Below are 21,115 nucleotides of genomic sequence, written 5' to 3' on the forward strand. Positions count from 1 at the left end.
CATGTTTATATAAAATAATATTTATATAACACTCACAATTTTTACACTATTATAATTATAATATAAGAAATTAAATATAGCACACGTGTACTATCTTTTCGCCTGGGAGTGTATCTGAGGATAAGGTGGGATAAGGAATAGAAGCGAATTAGAAGTCAAATAAGTGTCTAAATGCACTAAAGGTTTAAAAAATTGATGTTTGACTTAAAAGTTGTTTTCAAAGTGACGAAGCATATGAAAATAAACAAAGAAAAATGACAGTGATTCTTCGAATAAGATAAGAAGAATTAGGAGTGTCTACGCGTATCCGGAAGTACATAATAGTACATAAATTGATCAGTTATTGCGGATGAATAGTGTTCGGCTAAATTCGGTCGGTCGATACGTGAAGTCGGCAATACTCGGCCTCGTTGGAAGTGGTGAATAGGTCATCGCACGGAAGTCGGTTCCTTTCGTTCAGTCGGGATAGGTTGTTCCTTGGGAGCTTCGTTCACTAGTCACTCACCAATTCAACATTCCAAAGGCCGGCTCTTCTCACCGCCTCTTCGACACTTGTCCACTGGTAAGTTCTTCCGCATGCTAGTTTTATCGCATAAAGTAACAGAAAATTCATTGTGTTAAGTGACAGTTGTCGTTTTACTACAATTTTTGGTACAAATATCAAAATCATGTTCTGAAATTATTGATGTGGTGCGAATAAGAAAAATATAGTTTGAACTAAATCCGGTCGGCGAAGGAAGCATGAGAGAAGTAGCCATTTTATTATAATCCGCCATTCATCCTATGTCGCGATATTTGTCGCGGTTATTATTTATCTCGAAAGCAGAAATCGTGTACTCGGATCGCGTTTTGGTTAATTTCGACTTCGTGCACTCGTTGAAACGTGTGAGGAACGGTTCTTTGGTGGAATACGTGTTACGTAATCCTGCAACTACGTACATTCGGTTCGTGCAGCCTGCTTGATTCACTGTCGTGTGCCGGAATCACACGCGCTTTTTGTGAAACTCCAGCGGATCCTCTTTACAGTTCTCTATTATATTCTTTGCAGGTACTTGTTTAGTGACCACTCAACGCCAAACGTCACCATGTACGCTTGCACCCGATTCATTGCACCCCTTGCAAGGTCTACCGTGAGTAGTAACACGTTTAAAGTTTTCAATTTCATCTTTTCGTAACAATGTCGTGACATTATATAACCCAAGTTGATTTTCGTGTAATTCTGTTCATCTTTTTTCTCAGTTGGTTTCTGGAACCAAGAATTATGTTCGGCCGTTGAGCAGTGCCGTAATCAATCACAGTCAGACTCTTCAGCAAAATCAGATTCAGAGCCCAGTGAGCATCGTGAGTACACATACCCCATACTTTTTTACATGTTGCATAACCTCTGACCCTATTGAAAGTTACATAATCATTTTAAATCTCATAACTGGAAACTTTCTTTTAAAAAAGTGTGAATTAAATTGCGATTTATGAATTAAAATGTTAATGATTAGTATATGAATTGCAAATTATGACATATCAAGAGTGTCTAAGTACTATATAACATGTAATCAATAACCATATTTATGCACTCTTATCTTCGAAAACTTAAGAAGAAAATGTTGACACTATATATTTAGTTTCTGTATATAGAACATTGCAATATAATTTTTATAATATATTAAATAATATTAAATTATTTAGAGAATAGCTTGTTTATTTCTTCATTGGATTACAGTAATTATATTTGTGATTGTTATTTCTTTGCAAAAAGAAAAGGGAACAATATAAAAATTTCATTGTTATTTTACTTAAATTTTTATTATTATAAGTATTAATTAAGTCCATATAACTAATAATAGAAATTATATAAGTCGCACATCTGTTATTTAAATGCAGTTCAGTGTGTATAAAGTATTATGGAAACTGATTATAAAATTAAAAGATACAAAACAGAAGTATTATTTAATTGATTTTGATATAAATTTGTTAAATTTATTATGATCAAAATTCAAAAGTACTAAGGTTAAGGCTGGGTTAGGTTAATAACTTCAATAATTTAGCTATTTAGTTTAAATGACCTTATATTTTGTTTTTCTCCATTTCTTTTAAAACGTTCAGCAAAATATTAGAACACAGGAGTTTGTAATACATTATATCTCAGTAGGTTAGCTACACTGAAGTCTTTCCCAGGTTATTTCTTTGATTGATGTGGATTTATATGTTTAATTTTAAAAATTTGAAATAATATTCAAAACTACACAATAAAGCGTACAATTGGGAACATGTTTAGATCTAGAAGTACAAATAGATAATATAAAGTCAATTTCCATCTATGTTGGTCAAATATTAGCATACATAGTATTTATCTCAAGCTATTGAATTTGTTTATTACATTAACAATTATAATAAGATTTTATTTTTTAGTTCATTAAAAATTTCAAAATAAAATAACTTAATTTTTCTATAATAATTTAATGTTTCAATGTTTTTATTGCTTAATTATTTGAAAAAAAAACTTCATGCTATTAACTATAATCATTATTTTGTATAGTCACCTTTTGTGCGCAACTTCCAAACTTCCACAGTCAGTCGTGACATTGATTCTGCTGCAAAGTTCATTGGTGCTGGTGCAGCTACTGTTGGTGTTGCTGGATCAGGTATGTATTTATATATTTGTTTATTCTTAAATTTCACTTAGCTAATATTTGGATTCTTTTGATCCAAACCTAATTCTTTTAATCCACCTAATCCACACTCATTCATGTCTATATATGTTTCTAGAATGTATAGAATAAAATTTAAACTGTGATTAAAAGTGGACTGTTTATTCAACAGATATTAATATTACACATTTTCTCATTCAGCTGAATAATTTTTTCTCAATTCTCTTTTAATACTAGAATTACTATGATTAATGTCTAATTTTAACAGTGTACCTAAAAAAAACATGTTCTTAATAAGTTTCTCAAATAGTATATGATTCACAAAAATAGCATTTGTAAAAATTAAAATGTGTATAAGAAAATAATTGTATCAGTCATTTTTGTTTCTCTGACATGGTAGTTCTAGTGTTAAATCTTATTATATATCGTTATCATATTTGTATCCATTGAACATGGAATTTATATTTTAGGAATTGGTGTTGGTTTAGTTTTTGGATGCCTTATAATTGGTTATGCCCGAAACCCATCCCTGAAACAACAAGTTTTTAGCTATGCTATCCTTGGTTTTGCATTATCAGAAGCAATGGGTCTTTTTTGCTTAATGATTGCATTCCTTATATTATTTGCTTTTTAATCCCATTCTTATAACAAGAATCTCCTAATTGAAGTAAAGTTATGAACTAATACGATTTAAGTAGAATTCGTGTATGAAAATTTAAAAAATGATATCATTATTTCAGGAGCTGGAATTGGATCAGTATTTGGTTCTTTAATCATTGGTTATGCCAGGAATCCTTCTCTCAAACAGCAGTTATTCTCGTACGCCATCTTGGGTTTTGCCCTGTCCGAGGCTATGGGTCTATTCTGTCTTATGATGGCTTTCCTGCTCTTATTCGCGTTTTAAGTCACCTATATTGCATAACAAATTGCTAATAGTTTTAGTGCGTCACTGCCAAGGCAGCATTGTTTTGCTTTTACGGAAAGCTAGCAAGTGTTGTCATTGGTGCGCGGGATGCCATGAAATCATTAGAGAAGCTCGAGTATCTGGTTCGACGGGGTATGCGACGGTACGACAATAAATGGAAATGCTGGCTGTACATGTATCTGTTTGATTAACGATCGGAACCGTCCTAACCCCTTCAAGCCTTTCAACTTGAATAATCATAATCATTTCATGGTCTACTGTCTCATGTAGCGTAAACTCACATTGTTACATACAACAATCAATTTCAGTGTAATGAATAAATAAGAACGTTTAATGAAAGTTTATTAAAAAAGGAAAAAACCGGCAGCCTTTCACACTTGCATTATCCATGTACGTATCTTAATCACATTAATAATTGAAAACAAGAAGTAGTACTATGAACATTTTTGTTACCTGAATGGTTTATCATTGTTGTGCCGTCGTATTCGCACGTTGTTGAGGTAACTCTTGACAAAAGAAACTGTACAGTGATATCGAATAAACATTTTTGTCGTGTAATATATTTTTTTACTTAACCTTATCCTTAGATAGATATATTATTTTTATTTTAACCTATTCGCCTCTAACACCTAACTGTACTCAAGCATCCAACGATATGACAAATGATTAAGAGTGATCTGAATTGTGTTATGTTTGGTATCATTTTTATCGGGAGAATATAAGAGATTCAGTCAGTCGTACTACTGTACAAAAAATTAAAGATTCTTAGTAACTAATAATGAATATTTTCGTTAGTAACACCAGTCTCGAGATCTGTTTGGAGTCCCTCGGCTGTTGGCGCCGAGCGTATGTAGGATTATAGTCTGGGAATCAAAGGCTTATCGCTTTACTGCAAAATATCAACTTTGTTATTATGCGTGATATTAGAAGAGTAATACAGATGAATTTATTATGTTCTATCGATTAAAATGATATTAAATTCTAAGTAAATTAGACTAAGTTAAAATTATACAAATCGTTTTTCCTACATAATTTCTTTATAAATCATCTAAACTATTTCATGTTTCATATCATTTTCATCAGAAGAACATAAGGAATTGATTGGTAGTATTTGCATCGAAACACAATAAGGAATATAGAATTGCATATGTTGGATTACTAAGGTCTAATGCTATTTTTGGTTTAGAGGTTTTCCTTTTATCGCACATAGGAACCCCTAGCAGGTTAAGGAACTGAATACAAAATTGTGTAGATTTCGAAAGAAGGTCCCCGAAGGCCGGGGTCCCTAACTTTGCAGTGTTGCCGCTTTCTTGACTTGTGAGTGGTATTTCTCCCATGCGGCACGCGCCTTTCTCAATAGATCCTAACCAATGGCGACTGCTTAGTTATGGGACCTCATTTATTCTCTGCTTTGTCTGGCTTTTATCATTTTCTGTTTTCCGCAAGCATCTCCAACGTCCTTCCTATGGCCGCTGAGAAAAGTAACAAATTCTATTGGTAATTTACGAAGATATGTGTTGCACGGAAGAAATGGTAGATAACTCGAAGAATATTTTTTCACGAGACAATTCGAGTTATGTTATTCTTTGCAATGGAAATGCATATACTGTCACTTAAGGGTGTACAGTAGTCACGTGACTTTTCGAGATTGTCAGGTCGGTATCTGCTATTACAGTTTTCGTTACAGGAATAGTATTAACCACAGACACATGGCTGCCTGATGAACGCAAGATAGAGCCATTCTATGCAGTGGTGTAGCTGGAGATAGGGGTGGGGTATCCATCTTGCATGGCACTGCGTTCATGTGACTACTTGAAACCGCTGTTCAAATTAAACACTGAATCTTATGAGAAGTTTCACACTAGGGCGGTAGATGCACCTGCGGATTTTTGACGAAATGCAAACGTAACGCTGCCGCGAACAAACCGCCCAAGCAAAACGCAAATGTATAGCTGATTTCCTTGCCTAGTATCAATGCCGACGCGACGTTCTTTTTTTGCTTGTTTCGTAGGTCTCTTAGAAACGCCGAAAATTTTCGGAAAGCATCGTACACAATTTCAGTACAAAATATCGTATCGGTTATACGTATAATATCTTTGTGATTTTATATCATTCTTCTTCTTCTGAGGTAAGTTAGAGTATTACACTTTTTTAAGCGTGTAATTGTGACATGACACCAATGTTATCGATGATTTTGCGAATATAATTATGTTTCAGTTTTCAGAATAAATGTGTTTTAATTTATTTCGATATACGCTATTTTAATTTCTTGTAGTCTTTTCAGTACGTTTGTCTACTCAAAGGGGCGGCAAAATCAGGAAGCGCCCCGGGCGACAAAAACTTCAGCTACGCCACTGATTCTATGATTTCGAATTTGGGACGCAGTTTACAAAATTTGCCCCTCTACTCCACACACTACTATACGAGCTATGTATGCATGAACTCGACGCTTCGCGACCGACTTTGGACATTTGCAGAAAGTAGAGAGAGTGCGAATATGAATCTTACTCTCTCACTCTTGAAACACCATGTTCAACTGTTGAAATCCCTGCAAGCGGCACGAGCCACGCGCGATGTTTCCAATTGCTGAGATATTTTCAGTGATTCATTATCGTACTGAATCGTGTGAATGTAGTGGTATTTATCAAACAACACATGTTATTTGTATGTGTATAACTTTTACACGTGTCACATTCGAAATACCACTACATTCATATCATTCATTGTTTGCCCACATCGATACGTTCTATCACAACGATAATTATACAATACATTTTTAAAATTTTGAAATAACTAAACAATACATGTCTTAGAATTTTTTATTTAAAAAGTAAAACCCTGGATATTCTGGTGCCCGCCTCTCCCACCTCTGTAACCGCCGCGCCGCCACGACCCCAGTGAAGGATCCTACCACCGTTCTTCCACTTGTGTTGTGTGAGCTTTTTCTCTATAATATTGAAAATTGCCGATCGCAAAGGGTTAAATACTTCTGGGCAAATGGAAATATCGCGTGCGGTTTGTACCGTTTATCGGCAATTTGGACAGTATTTCAAGAGCGAGACAGGAAGGTTCACTTTACATTCGTGTTCTCTTTTGACTTTTCAAAGCTGTTCAAAGTGGCCCGAAGCGACTAGCTCATGTACACGCGACTCCTAAGGTGGTGAATGTAGAAATTTAAGCATTTTTATGTAATTTAGAGAGTGTTTTGAACGAAATCGCGAGTTGACTGCGCTGTGTTGTACTTTTTTCTATCAAATGAACCCTTTCCCAGTTCAAAATGTTCTCATATAAGGACGAAAAGTGTCAGGCCGTAAAACCATACCACAGTATTGCTTTCGGCTGGATTATCGATAAAACAGAGCAAAAAATGTGACAAATTTAGTTGGGCTTTTGCGAACCAGGCGACGCCTAATTTGAAGGGCTGCCGATGTGGAATCTGAATCTATGATACCAAAATTGGCGATGCGAGTTACTGAAAATTTCCCCCACCACCACACACATCACCGCAGGAGTCGTGTGTACGTGAGCTCGGCGCTTCGGGCCACTCCGGACATGTTCGAAAAGTCAAAAGAGAATGCGAATGTAAAGTGAACCTTACTCTCTCGCTCTTGAAATACTGTCTAAGTTACCGACAAAATTAGGCAAATACAGAGGTTTACGCGCTGACGCTTCACGTCCTTATATTGAAAGATTATGAGATGGAAAAGGGCTCATTCGATAGAGGAAGGTTCAATCTAGCCCGCACTGGTCATTATTTAATCAGATTCTGCTGATGTGCAGTAATATGAGTGTTCAAAGTAAAGCAAAAATCGACAAATTCACAGCCATGAAATCTAAGCATTTTTAGCTAATTTAGAGATTGTTTTGAACGAAATCATGACCAGCGCGGGCTAGATTGAACCTTCCTCTATCGAATGAGCCCTTTTCCAGCTCAAAACCTTTCAATATAAGGACGTAAAGCGTCAGCGCGATTTGGCAGTGCTTTTTGCGAGGTTAGAATTTCGAGAATTTGACGTACTACTACATATGCAACTATACGAGCTGCCTGTTTTGTTCATGTCCCACAAGAAGTCCCATGAAAAGTCATTCCGAGTGACATTGTAAGGTTCGAAAGTGAGCTCGGCGGTTCGGACCGCTTCGGAAAGATTCGGAAAGAAGCTTGAAACGCTTAGGTCCAAGTCACCGGCAAGCGCAACAAGGCACACGCAGCCTTTTTGATATTATAGATATTTTCACGTTTCGACTCGGAAGGAGATTCTTCGGTGAGATCTTCAAAAATTGTTATGAAATTTTGAGGGATGAGTTTAAAGATCAAACGATAACATTCTCTGTGTATTTTGTATGAAAAATTAAATTAAAACAAGTTTATATATAAGCTGATACAATCGAGAAAGAGCGATTCTACATGCAATAATAAACTAAAAATAAAGAATATAAATTGTTTATAATATTAATATGTTCTTAGGTCTGGGTTAGGTCTGGGTTAGGTCTGGGTATATACAAAATAAGAGGAGACGTTGCTAAAAATACATTAATTTAATATATTTATTTTTTAATTATAATAATTTATAATTAAATTTTCCCCCACGTTCCCCCCTCTTACCCCTCAGCCTAGCGTAAGGGTGACGGGGGACGAGGAAGGGTAGGAGAAAGAGAGAGGAGCAGAGAGACGGAGGGACAGCAGGATAGAACGGCAGAAGGATTTGGAGAAGTATAGGATTATACATGTAATCATATATAAAAGTTTGAAAATTTAAAAATATAAAAATATGAAAATATAAGAATATAGAAATAAAAAGATATAAAAGTATAAAGACACAAGAATATAAAAATATATGCATTGTAGCGATGCGGCGGGTGCCCCGACCTCGCCCCCGCCCCTGAGTCTCCCCTAGATCGGCCCGATCCCATCATCCCGCGGATGATCCGAGCGTAGTGAGGGTCTCCCGTCTCGCGGGGAGCCTCCACCCAGCTAGACTCTCCGATTCATTTGCTTACCCTCGGAGGCTAATCCGGATTTTTCTACGGATTAGCCTTCCTCATGAACTTCGTCAGCTTCTTCAGGTTGAGTCCCGTTACGTCCTTCGCCTCTAGGAAATGGTTTCTCAGGTACCTCAATCTCTTGCCCATCAGTCCAGGGCATTTGCATACGATGTGCACGCTGTTCTCTTTCTCCCCCTCGCAATAGTTGCACATCCTATCCTCCAGCTGACGCATCCTGCTCAGGTGTAGCTTCAACTACGTGTGTTCCGTCAACAGGCCCGTCATCAGTCTGCACTCCCATTTCTCCAGTTCCAGCAGGTTTTTCGCGTACTTGTACAGCGGCTCTTCCCCCAGCATCTCTTTCGCTTCTCTGCAACCCGTGGTCTCCGTCCACTTGCGTTTCCTCTGTTCCCGCGTCCAGTCCGCGATCGCCGTCCTCACCCTCATGATCGAGACCGGCAGATACGGCTCCGCTCCTGTCGGTCTCTCGTCCGACCCCTGATTGGCCTGTCTGTCCGCCATCTCGTTGCCATCGATCCCCTGATGCCCCGGCACCCATTTCAGATCGATCCTGCTCTCGTTTTCCGCCAGTCGGTTCAGCGCTCTCTTGCATCCCACCACCGTTCTCGATTTATGCGCCGTCTTGTCCAACGCCTTCAACGCCGCCTGACTGTCGGTGCATATGGCTATCCTCTTGTGCCTCACGTCTCTCTCCGTGAGCCATCTTGCGCACTCCTGGATGGCCAGGACCTCTGCCTGAAACACCGTGGCCAATTCGCCTAGCCGAATTATACCTTTCTCTCGTCCTTCCTCGTCGGTCCATGACGCGCCCGTCACGCCGTTCTTTCTGGACCCGTCCGTATACCAGACCTGGTGATACCCTCGTAGTTTCCCCTCTTTGTCCCTCCAGCTCGCTCTGCTCTCTATGTCAATTCGGAACCTCCTCTGGAAGATGTACTCTATCGCTTGATTGTCCTGTCGCATGCTCACCAGCCTCCTATGGTTTCGTTCCCTTCTCTCAGCAGTACGGAGTTGTGCCCGTAGCTTCTCTCCTTCCACGCGTTCCATACGATCAGCTTGTGCGCCGTTTTCAGCGCTTTCCTCTTTACCTCCACGTCCAACGGGTGTATCCCGGTGATCACTTCCGCCGCTCTCGTGGGCGTCGTGCTCAACACTCCCAGGATTCTCCTCAGCGCCATGCCTTGCAGTCCGTCCAGCTTCTCCTTCACCGTTCTCATGTTCGCCGTCTCCCACCAGGCTATCGCGCCAAACATCATTCTCGGCAGTACGATCGCCTCGTATATCCATTTCATCATCAACGGTATCAGGCCCCAGGTTGAGCCCACCACTCTGCCTAGCATCGCTAAGTTCGCCTTCGCTCTACTTACCGGCTTGAAGACGTGTCTCGTTTAGGTCAGGCGTTCGTTCATCCATACGCCCAGATACTTTACCTCTTTGCTGAACTTCAGCGTCTCGCCGTTGTACGTCAGGTCCGTGATGGTCGGTCTGTTTATTCTCCTCGTGAAGAGGATCGTTTCCATCTTCGGGGGATTCACGGATAGTCCCGTTTGGCGGCACCACTCCTCCAACACCGTCAGCGTTTTTCTCGCCTCGCGGGCGACCATTGCCGCGTCACCTCCCATTACCAGGAACATCACGTCGTCGGCGTACGCCTGTACTGTTACACCGCACTTCTCAAGCCTGTGCAGTAGATCGTCCACTGCCATGCACCATAACAGTGGCGACAGGATTCCCCCTTGGGGGCAGCCTCTGTTCACGAATCCTCTCGTGATCGTTACCCCCTTCGAGGTTTGTAACTCCCTGGTGGTCAACATGTTGTCAATCCACCGGATAACGTACTCGTTCTCCCCAAATTTCTCCAGGGAGTCGATTATCAGCTCGGTCGACATCCGGTTGAACGCACCTTCTATGTCCAGAAAGCAGGCCACCGTCAGTAGCCTCTTCCTCATACCTTCCTCTATTTCGCTTATCAGGTTGTGCAGGGCCACCTCCACAGAGTGCCCCACCCTGAACGCGTGTTGGTTGTCGTGCAGTGGTCTCGCTGTCAGCGTCACCTCCTTCATGTGCCTGTCCACCAGTCTCTCCAACATCTTCAACAAGAACGACGTCAGACTGATGGGTCGATAGGCTTTCGGCGTCGTGTAATCCTTCTTTCCCAGTTTGGGGATAAACGCCACTCTGATTATCTTCCACGGTCCTGGAATCACCCCCAGCGCTAGGCTGGCTCTCATCACCTTGGTTAGGAAGTCCTTGATGTGCGGCATCGCTGCCTTGATCAACTTCGGGTAGATTCCGTCTACCCTCGGCGTTTTGTACGGCAGGAACGAGTTCATCGCCCACTCGATTCTCTCCGGTCTCGCTATCCTGCTCGCGATCTTCCAGCCTGGTTTTTGCCGGCATCTCCGCCGTGCTTCGCTCTCGTTGCCGCTTTCGTCTCCTCCCAACGGTGTGCTGCTGAAGCCTGAAAAATGCTCGCTCAGTAGCATCCTCAGGTTTTCCTCGTCCGTTTCCGTGAACTCTCCGTCCTTCTTCTTCAGGGCTCCCAGCTGTTCTCTCGTTCCGTCGCTCAACATCTTGTTGAGCCTCGCCGCTTCCGTCACATCCTTGATGTTCGCGCAAAAATCTTTCCAAGTTTCCCACTTCGCGATTGTCACCTTTCTCCTAAACATTCTGGTTAATTCTCTGACCTCCTTCCATCTCGCGGTTCCTCCCTTTCTCTTGGCTAGTTTTATCCTTCGCCTGATCTCTTTCTGTTCTTTCTCCAATTTGTTGCTCCACCATGGGATCGTGATCTTGTTCTTTACCTCGATCTCCTTCGTTGTCTCCTCCCAGGATTCTCCGAGTATTGTCGTTAGCGTTTCCACCGCCTCGTTCAGCTCCTCCTCGTTCCCGTATCTCGAGGGTAGTTTCTTCTTTCTTCTCTCCACGCTCTCCGCGTATTGCTTCCAGTCGGTGGTACTGGGATTTCTCTGTAGCTGCACTTCTTGCAGCCTTCCGGTCTTTATCTCGAATCGCACGTATTTGTGATCCGAGAAGGACACGTCGTCGCTGATTCTCCATCTATTCACCTTGCCCGCCATGGTCTGCGAGCACATGGTCACGTCTAGCACCTCTCTTCTCGTCGCCGTTACGAACGTGTGCTTGCCTCCCGTATTCATGGTTACCAGTCTGTTCACTGTAACGGATCCCATTAGTTCCTCACCCTTCGTGTCCGTGATCGTGCTTCCCCATTTCTTGTGCTTCGCGTTTACGTCGCCTCCTATGACCACCTCCGCGCCTTTGTTCAGCACGAAGTCCATCAGTCTCTGCGCTGCCGCCCCCAGCCTTCTCTCTTTGGAGTTCCAGGGTGCATATAGTGATGCCATGTATATCGTTCTATCCCCTTGGTTGTCTTCTGTTCTGACTTGTACTCCTATCACCGCCAGATTTTGCGTGTTGAGCTGTTGTATGGACGAGACTGTCGTGCCTTTCTTAGTCAGAATACATGCCCTCGTTTGTCCGTTGTTTAGGGCCCACACATTCTCTATTAATCCCAGGCCCCTCACTCCTCTGTGTGCCGTCCAGGGCTCCTGAATTATCGCCACGTCAATCTTGTCCTTTGCCATGATCCTGGTGAGTGCCGCTGACGCTGCTTCGCTATGGTGTAGATTTATCTGGATAGCTTTTAAGGACATGGTTGACGGGTCTCTGTAAGGGTCGATCTTGAGTATCCTGGCACTCGTAGTTATCACAGCTTAACTTTTAATTAGTTCGATAATTTTAGCTTTATGACTTACCTTTCTGCCACCTCTTCCTTACGCTATCACTTTCTTAGGTTCTATCGCATCGTGGGTATTTTAATGAACGCGTGTCTCGCTTCTTTTTTTCTATTGTATTATTACGGTACACATTTTTTTTACAAAAAAAATTTTTTTTTTCATACAACAAATTCTTAACCTAACTTAACTTAAAATTTCTTTTCTTATTCCACGAGAGTAAATGTGACTCTGGCCGCCCTTCCTCCGATCGTCAGGCGCATGTAATTTTTCAACATCGTCCTGTATGTCCTTGCTCCTATCTGTAAGCAAGAATCTCTACTTCTGTTGAGCGGCGGTCCCTCATCAAGCAGCCTCCAGTCTCCCGATCTTATCGCTCTGTTATCGTGGCTTAGAAGATCTGGAAGCGTCGCCGCCCGGATCGACCTTAGTCCCACGGACGCGAGTATTTTGAGTCTCTTATTCAGCGTATCGACCAGATCAATTCTCAGCTCTAGTCCGGCCTCTTCTCCTGCTTGTTTTAGATGTTTTTCGTACACCTTCTTGCACCTTTTATCTCTCGCATCCACGATTATGCCTCCATTCATTAATCCGATCCTCGCGATTTCGACTTTCTCTTTCCTTTCCATGATCCTGATCATCAGGGCGGTCAGGGCCACGTCCATCTCCCTCCTGGAGATCTTCCTCCTCGGGTAGTCGGTCGGGACGATGCAAAACCTTTCTGTCCTTCCTCTCCTTCCTTCTGTGTCTTCCCTCATCTGGATCCCTTCCTCTCCCGTTGTTTTATCCGGTCCTGTTCCGTTCGTCCCTTCCTTCCTTTTCGTGCGATCGCTCTTTTGTTCCTGTCTCTCTTCTAGGGTGATTACCTTTATCGCTTGTTCCGCACCCTTTCCTCCGGGTTTGGTGTCCGGGCGTTATCTTTTATTCCCTTGTCACTTCCCTGCTCTACTCTCTGTCTTTCCTCCTTCTATCGATCTACCTCTTCTGTCCCTTCGTTCTTTGGGCCCTCCTTCTTTCCTTGGGCGTTTTTCACCCCCTCGTTTTTCGTCTTTTGTCTTTCCTTTCCTTGATACAAAAGCCTTCCTTACAAAAGTTCTCTGATGTCCGCCTGTTTGGAGGTTCCTGGTTCATTGTTCTTCCATATCTGTACATCTCTGATTCGTGGTCCCTGTTCCTTCTTTGTTCCTGTCGGCTTTTCCGCTTCCTTCTCTTCCTTCCTTTCCACCTTACCTTCTTCCTTCTTTCCTCCTTTTCCTCTTCGAAGGGGTCTTCCTCCTCAAATACTATCTCCATTGCCTCATCGAAGAAGCTCTCTTCTATTCTTACCATCTCCATTCTCCTGTTTCGACACATATTGTATGTATCGTGAGCGTTATTATTATTAATTTTTTTTTTCGTTGGCATTGTTTTGTTATCAATAGTTATTTATTGTTATTGTTGTTTCATAATAAATTTGTTGTTGTTAATATTGTATTTCCGTTGTTGTTTTGTTTCCCTCCCATCATTTATAGCCTGTAGATGCTCGGCATCATTCCCCCCAATATCGGTGATCGTTTTCCCCCTCCCATTTCCTTTGTATTGATGCGATTTGTCGCACCATATCAATTATTTCCGAATTGAAATAGAGTCAAACACTAAATTACAATCTTTATCTCCTAGATTTAATGTAGAGAGCATTTCAAAAACGTGTTTCTGAAACCCGGCCTCACCGTTGATAGACTGTGTCCATTTCTTCAAAGAGGATGGATGAGGAAGATTAAGAATTGATCTAAAAACATAAAAATTATTATAGATACACAGCAGTAACAACTACTTTTATGCATACATTGATGTATACTCTTTCACTGCATACACAGATGCACATGCAATACATAATTTGCCAAAGTTGAAAAACATAAAAAGAAACAAGAAATGAAAAAGCAATAGCAACCCAAGCACCTGCAGTAATTGTATACTCTTGGAGAATGGTAATGCAAGGACAAAGCAAACTCCTTAATATCTGTACTTTTAGGATCAAAATTAGAAGTTTATAAAAAAAAAGAAATAATTCGGGTATGACCCAATACAATTGTATTCTGAATCACAATGTGAGGAACAGAGTCTGAAATAGCACTTAAACAATCAAACACTCAGCTCACAAAATCAGGCCCGCACACGGAGAACGCTAATTCAACAGTGTCCTCTTCAGCGGCTCATCCTACCCTTCCAAAAAAACATGACCTAGGGTAGCTATATTTGGTGGGGAGGGGGGCCGCTGCTAATACGGCCTCTCCTGATGTCTCGTCGTCTCCGACGGGATCTTACGAAGTGGAGCCGTTAAAATCAGTGGCAGGCATCGATCTACCTGTTGGCGTAGCCGAACCTGCAACCGGGTCAGCTACTGATGCTGCGCTGTCTACGTTGGTCTCATCTGTTTCATCATCTGTAAATAAATGGAACATCGCGAGCAAGGAGAAAACATGATGCGGCACGAAGTATATCGAAAGTTAGCCGTTACGCTTCGCACCATCTCGTGCCAAAGGAGATGGCTTGCGTCAGGTAGGGCGACGCATGTTGTGGGCGACTAACGCCCGAGAGTAGCGACACACGCTACAGGCGACTAACGCCTAAAAGTAGCGACACACGCTACAGGCGACTAACGCCTAAGGGTAGCGACACACGCTACATCATCACAAAAAAGGATAAGCAACTTACTTTCAAAAAAAAACAGCGCAGGTTTCTGGGCACCACTCGCCTTTCCTATACTCGATACAGAAGCCGAAGTCTGGCATGTAAATCCACCAGCGAGCCACGCGCGGTAAAAGGTCTTTCTTGCGTTCGGTGGCCTTAAGAGCGTTGCAGTCCGTGATGATTTTGAAGCGCAGCCCGTCAAGGTAATGACGAAAATGCTGTAACGCTTTCACGACTGCCAGCGTCTCCAGTTCGTAAGAATGGTACTTCGGTTCAGCATCTTGGGTTACCTTGCTGAAGTAAGAAATTACGTGCTTCTTACCATCTTCGTGTGTCTGTAGGAGGACAGCACCATACCCAGTACTGCTTGCGTCCGTGTGGACTTCCGTGGGTAGCTTCGGGTTAAAAATGGCGAGGACTGGTTCGCTAGTCAAGTGCTGGATAAGTTCTTGACGAACTCTTTCTTGTTCTGAACCCCAATTAAAGTCCACTCCCTGTTTGGTTAAGTGAGCTATACAAGAAGTTTTAGTAGAGTAGTCCTTGATGTATCGCCGGAAGTAGCCAGCAAGGCCCAGAAATTGCCTTACTTGTCTCACGTTTGTGGGAACAGGCGCTTTTACTAGAGCTTCTACTTTACTAGAGCTCGGCCTAACCTGACCCTGACTCACGATTCTTCCTAGATACTCGACTTCCGTTGCAAGAAATGTTCATTTTTGTAGATTTATGGAGAAACCGACTTCAGTGAGTGTTTTAAGAACATTGCGCAATAAGATAAGACCCTCCGATATAGTCGAACTCATAATCAACACGTCATCAACATATACGAGGACACGTCCTGCGTGAATAAGACTTCGCAACGTATTATTTATGATTCTTTGATAGACTATTGGGGAGTTGGTCAATCCATACGGCATTTTTAAATATTCGTAATGGCCCTCCGGGGTGACAAAGCCAGTAAGGGGAATCGAGTCCTTACTGATAGGGATTTGGTGGAAACCTGTAGCCATGTCAAGACTGGTGAAATACTTGTAGTTACCGAATCGATCAATGTGATCGTCTATCAGCGGGAGAGGATATCGATCTTTTATCGTCAACCGATTGAGTGCCCTGAAATCCACGCACATCCTATCGCTTCCATCCTTTTTCTTAACGAGTATTATCGGACTCGCGTATTCAGACTGGGATTCTCTGACAATGCCCTTGTCTAAAAGATCTTTAATGATTTCACGAACTCTAAGTTTTTCCTCGTAAGAAAGTTTGTATGGATGGTATACGACAAGAGTAAGGTTGGTCAGTTTAATTTCCATTTCGCCAGTCTTGACGGGAGTTGAAGCTGTACCCGTAATCAAAAAGTCCGAAAACTCATTAATAACTGCCATTAGAGACTCACGTTCCTCATCCTGAAGGGGCGTGTTAACTTCGAATGAGCGGTCTACTTGCACCGCATTAATTTTAGCGGAGGCATAAGGAGTATGAGTTAAGTATTGTCTGTCTTTTGTCCGGATGTAGGTCACACCATCACGGTTAAGTACATCAGTTCCGATAACAATTGACGTATTCATGCAAGACGAGGGTACGACAACAAGATCTGCCTCGACAGCAATCTCGCTAAACTCAACAGTCACCGTCACATACGATGAAGCAATTATTTCCCGATCACTAATACCTTTCAAAACACAGTGGGTTGGTTTTGGATGACACGGTAGGTATTTTAACACATCTGAAGAAACAAGCGATATATTAAGTGCGCCACTGTCAATCAGCACATCCATTGGCACACCCTCAACGACAGCAGTAGACGCGTCATTATTTCTGATAACTTCAAATGACCTATTACCGCATAAGTTAATTTTATGCTGGTTACGGAATTCGGAACGGTTTTTGGCAAAACATGTATCTTCTGTGTGCCCGGGCTTTTTACAGAAAGTACAAGTCAAAGTTGGAGTCCTTGGTGTCAGGTTAGGGTTTGAATTAGTAACCGGTGTGGAATTCGGTTTAGGATGACTTTCTCTACAGTTACGTCCTATATGCCCCCTCCGGCCGCAAGAAAAACACTTCAAGTCATTTTTACTATGTGCCCCTGATAATGGACGCTTTTTAGATAGATGACGAGAATCGCGAGATTGATCTTGTTTTCCACAAACAGATTTGGTGTATATAGACAGGAATGTAACTAAAGTTTCAGGTGTAAGATCAGCATTAGCAGCCGCTGCTCGCACTTGGGGATTATCAGTGCCGCGTATTACTATCAGGGTCATAAGTTCATTGCTGAGACCTTTAACTATTCTAAGGCGCAGCAAGGTTCGACGTGCGTATTCCGCGTAAGTCGAGTACCTATCCGAGGTGGTGTTCATTGCCTCATATAAGATGTTAGCATAGTCTAGCTTACGGGGACACAAGGGCATGAATTAAAGTTTAAAGTTGGACCACGTGCGGTCGTTCGTAACCCATTCGTTCAACCAAACCCTTGCATCACCCTTAAGACACGAAGCCACTCGCGATAAGCACTCATAGTCATTCCAGCCGTTCGCAGTTTGTGCACGGCTTACCTCCTCACACCACTGCGTAATATCATGAATGGAAGGATCAAAGTTGGAAACGAAATAGTGTTGCGATCGGACTGGCTGCAATGACCTAATGGCTTCCACGAGTACTTTGGCTGAGTCGGTAACGTCAGAGCTGCTGGCGGGTAAGTCGCGGTTATTTGTGGAAAAGTTGGGTTCTTGTGTATGGCAAACCACATTGAGGTTAGCCATACACCTCGGGTTTAGCCCTTCGCAAGTCGGAACTCCTGAAACACCGGTCGCGCCGCGGACTTGCGTTTCGGTGGGGTTGTTTGTTATCGAACCGTGCGTGCCCGCAGGGCTGGCAAGATGGTTTCGTCCGTTCAATTCACTCGAGACGGCGGTGTTTACATTGGAGTTGCTGTTTTCAATCGTATTTAATTTCACTAGGATTGAGTCCAGTGCCTCATGTAGTAAATAGTCTGCTCCGCTAACTCGCCTAGATGGTGAGCGTGAACTATGACCATGTAAATGACGGGGCGACCAATGTCGTGAATAACACTGCCTGCGTTTGCGTGACCGGCCTCGTGAGCCACTGCGCGATCGACGCTTCGACCTGTCGTGAGAAACACGACGCGAACGTCGTCGCCCCGATCTGCTTCGAGAAATGCTACGAGGGCAGTACCGCGACCTATTACGCATAATATTCGGCGAACGACGCCTCGAATCATCAAGTACAACACTATGAGAACAACATTGCGACTGATCATTTGCATCAACACACGATCGTGGTTCTGCCTGACAACGGGCATGATGACGTAGAGGCGTGCGAGCGTCAGACATTTCAACACACACATAAGTAAATCTTCAACATAAACAAAATACTTTGTTCCTCACGTAAATGCGTGAGATTTTAGTTCTTTATCCCACTTCTGATTTTTGGATCAAAATTAGAAGTTTATTAAAAAAAAAGAAATAATTCGGGTATGACCCAATACAATTGTATTCTTAATCACAATGTGAGGAACAGAGTCTGAAATAGCACTTAAACAATCAAACACTCAGCTCACAAAATCAGGCCCGCACACGGAGAACGCTAATTCAACAGTGTTCTCTTCAGCGGCTCGTCCTACCCTTCCAAAAAAACATGACCTAGGGTAGGTATATTTGGTGGGGAGGGGGGCGCTGCTAATAGTACTATATTGCTTCCCATGAGAACTTTTATTCTTATTCATCACCTCATTTTTCAGGATGTGAAGTGGGTAATCTTTGAATTCTTGTTCCAACACAAACATTGGATCCTGTTCTAGATATCCTTCTTCTTTCAAAGTGTTTAATAACTCCTGCATGCTATTCATTTTCTTTCGCTGCCGTAAGAGTTTCTGTCGCAGAGTTTTTACAGTTCGCTTGAGTTTCACCTTCCGTGGTGTATCAATGTTCCTGTTTTTTGTGGAGAGTTCACCACTATTTTCTCCAATCTTTTGTCTCTTTGCAGATGGTTCATCGATTGGTAAAATAATACAACCTGCTTCATAAAACAAAATTAAATATTATCATTCTCAGTGACAAATATAACAGGGACATATCATTCGTTAGAAGGTTTGACTATTGTTGCAGGAAAGACATGTTAGCTTGGGAGTGATTCCTAAAATAATTAGTATAATTGTGCTACATGTACACTTCATTACCTGTCAACACATCCGTGTTTTCTGTTGCATACGTTACGATTTCTGAACTTGCTGATGGTTTAATAGCACTTGCTACAGATTTTCGTTTTAGAATTCTTGGTACAACACGTGCCGCTTCTTGTGCAGGTACCGATGGTACTGCATCTGGTTTCAGATGTCTTACATATGTGCCAGGTCTATCTAAAAAATCTTCAGGCATAAAATGCAAACTTCAAGCAGCAGTATATTTAGGTTTGCAGTTTTCTTTCCCTATTGCTTTCAGCCATTTTCGACACAGATCTTGGTTCTTTATAGGGAGACTGAAACAGTAAATCACGCTTAATATACTGCAATGTTTCTCTACTTAAGTTATGTTTCACATGACATATATGATGCTCTATTAAGTACCTCGCTCCGCGTTCCAGGGAGAAGTCCTTACCTGAGAGGCGCAGGGACATCGCCACGGGAGCCGTCTCGAGGGCAGATAATGGCAGCGGACCCCGGAAGTGCGACGTCTAACACTGCGTCTCGTATCCACGCCGCAAGACGAATTCCAGGGGGACTCAGGGAGGCCCTACCAATCAACCATCAACATTCGAACGGCGCCAATAGTTATTGATCGCGAGGTTGCGCGACACGAGCGAGCCAATCGGGGCACGATGGGGGAAGCGTCGCGTGCCGAGATCCTGCTGCACGTAGCGATCTCGGCCTTCTTCTTGTACGGGACACGGGACGCTGACTAGTTCGCAGGTGGTAAGTCTTCCCCCATTGTTCTCCCCGGTTGACCCGGATTAGATCGGTTCGTAAGCGGAATCTTGAGAGGGCCGACTCCTGGTGGTCGTGTAGGCCGTGTAACAGGAAGAAAGCGTTCGCGTGTGGGTTTCTCGAAGCCTGCGGGCTCGACTAAACGGCGAGTCCGCGGCTTAGCGGCGTCATAGCGAACGGTTGTCGCGTGCGGGTACATCGTCGGCTTGCTGGTGTAACCTCGTGTAACAGCAGCCACGCGGGCGGTTCACTTACGCGTGCCGAACGTGCGTTTTAGCCTCGTCGCCGCTTGAAAACCATTGTTACGCGATCGCTGTAGCGGGGAACGGGTAACTGCCCGCGGCCACGTGTCGCGGGACCGCGCGTGTAAGAAGTCGCATAACCTGTGTACGTTTCTCGCTCAAATACATCTTTTATTACCAGAGAAAACCGTGTTTTAGCTGGCGTTCTCGCTGTAAGAACCCGAAATCCCGAAACGTTCCTCACCCTGCGCTCGAAAGAACCTCGCCTCTCTCCGCGCGAAGAGCTAGCCCGGGTCGTGGTTTTGGGAAAACGGGAGACGCGTTTCACGCCGGTATCGAAAGATACCTGGCGCCCACGGAAAAATCAAGGCGTGGGACGCACAGTGGCCAGATCCTGCACGCCCGTCTTAGGCCGAATACGGCTCGGCGGGACGGTCACGTCGCAGTATTTAATTTTTATTAATCACATAAACAACGTAATAACTAATTCTAATTTTTGTTCTTAAGCTGATATTCCACAATGCTGATGAATTTGTTTACTGAACTTGGTTGGATCTATTCAATGAATTGTATAATGTTACCTGATACAGTAATGTTGCGGACGAGAGCCGCTCTCGGGTCTGGTCGCGACTCTCGTCCGCGACTGGTAGTCGATTCGGCTTCCTTTGCTCTCGGTCGCCGAAATAATTGGTACACGACCGGAGAAGCAAAAAAAAGCGTCTCGCTCGAGCTCGATGCCCGAAATCAATGACGTCAGAAAAGACAAGGATAGCATTAGGGATTTAATAGGAAAAATTGAAGTTCCTTATTTGCAAACAGATTTTCACGCAAGTAACACCAATCGATTCCTTGTGCTCTCCCGATAAAAATGATATCAAATACGACATGATTCCTATTATTTATAATAAAGATATTTAAATAATAAACGTTGGAACCCT

At 42.8% G+C, this 21,115-nt stretch overlaps 1 protein-coding gene across 1 annotated transcript; it reads left to right on the plus strand.

Annotated features, from left to right (window-relative positions):
* The first annotated feature begins 405 nt into the window (after window positions 1-405).
* Window positions 406-4,128, plus strand: Atpsync (ATP synthase, subunit C). Its single transcript, XM_076376557.1, has 5 exons — window positions 406-562; window positions 1,049-1,130; window positions 1,240-1,341; window positions 2,534-2,639; window positions 3,386-4,128. The coding sequence occupies exons 2-5, from the start codon at window positions 1,086-1,088 to the stop codon at window positions 3,547-3,549; spliced, it is 417 nt and encodes a 138-aa protein (XP_076232672.1). The 5' UTR covers window positions 406-562; window positions 1,049-1,085; the 3' UTR covers window positions 3,550-4,128.
* The last annotated feature ends 16,987 nt before the right edge of the window (window positions 4,129-21,115 follow it).

This window comes from Calliopsis andreniformis, chromosome 4, assembly GCF_051401765.1.
Source record: "Calliopsis andreniformis isolate RMS-2024a chromosome 4, iyCalAndr_principal, whole genome shotgun sequence".
Classification (NCBI taxonomy): domain Eukaryota; kingdom Metazoa; phylum Arthropoda; class Insecta; order Hymenoptera; family Andrenidae; genus Calliopsis; species Calliopsis andreniformis.

Bases quoted from the DNA above. Each gene is read 5' to 3' on its own strand.
- Atpsync (XM_076376557.1), top strand. From the start codon at position 1,086: ATGTACGCTTGCACCCGATTCATTGCACCCCTTGCAAGGTCTACC. The intron at 1,131-1,239 runs GTGAGTAGTAAC...CTTTTTTCTCAG, and splicing joins CACCCCTTGCAAGGTCTACC to TTGGTTTCTGGAACCAAGAA. The intron at 1,342-2,533 runs GTGAGTACACAT...TATTTTGTATAG, and splicing joins TTCAGAGCCCAGTGAGCATC to TCACCTTTTGTGCGCAACTT.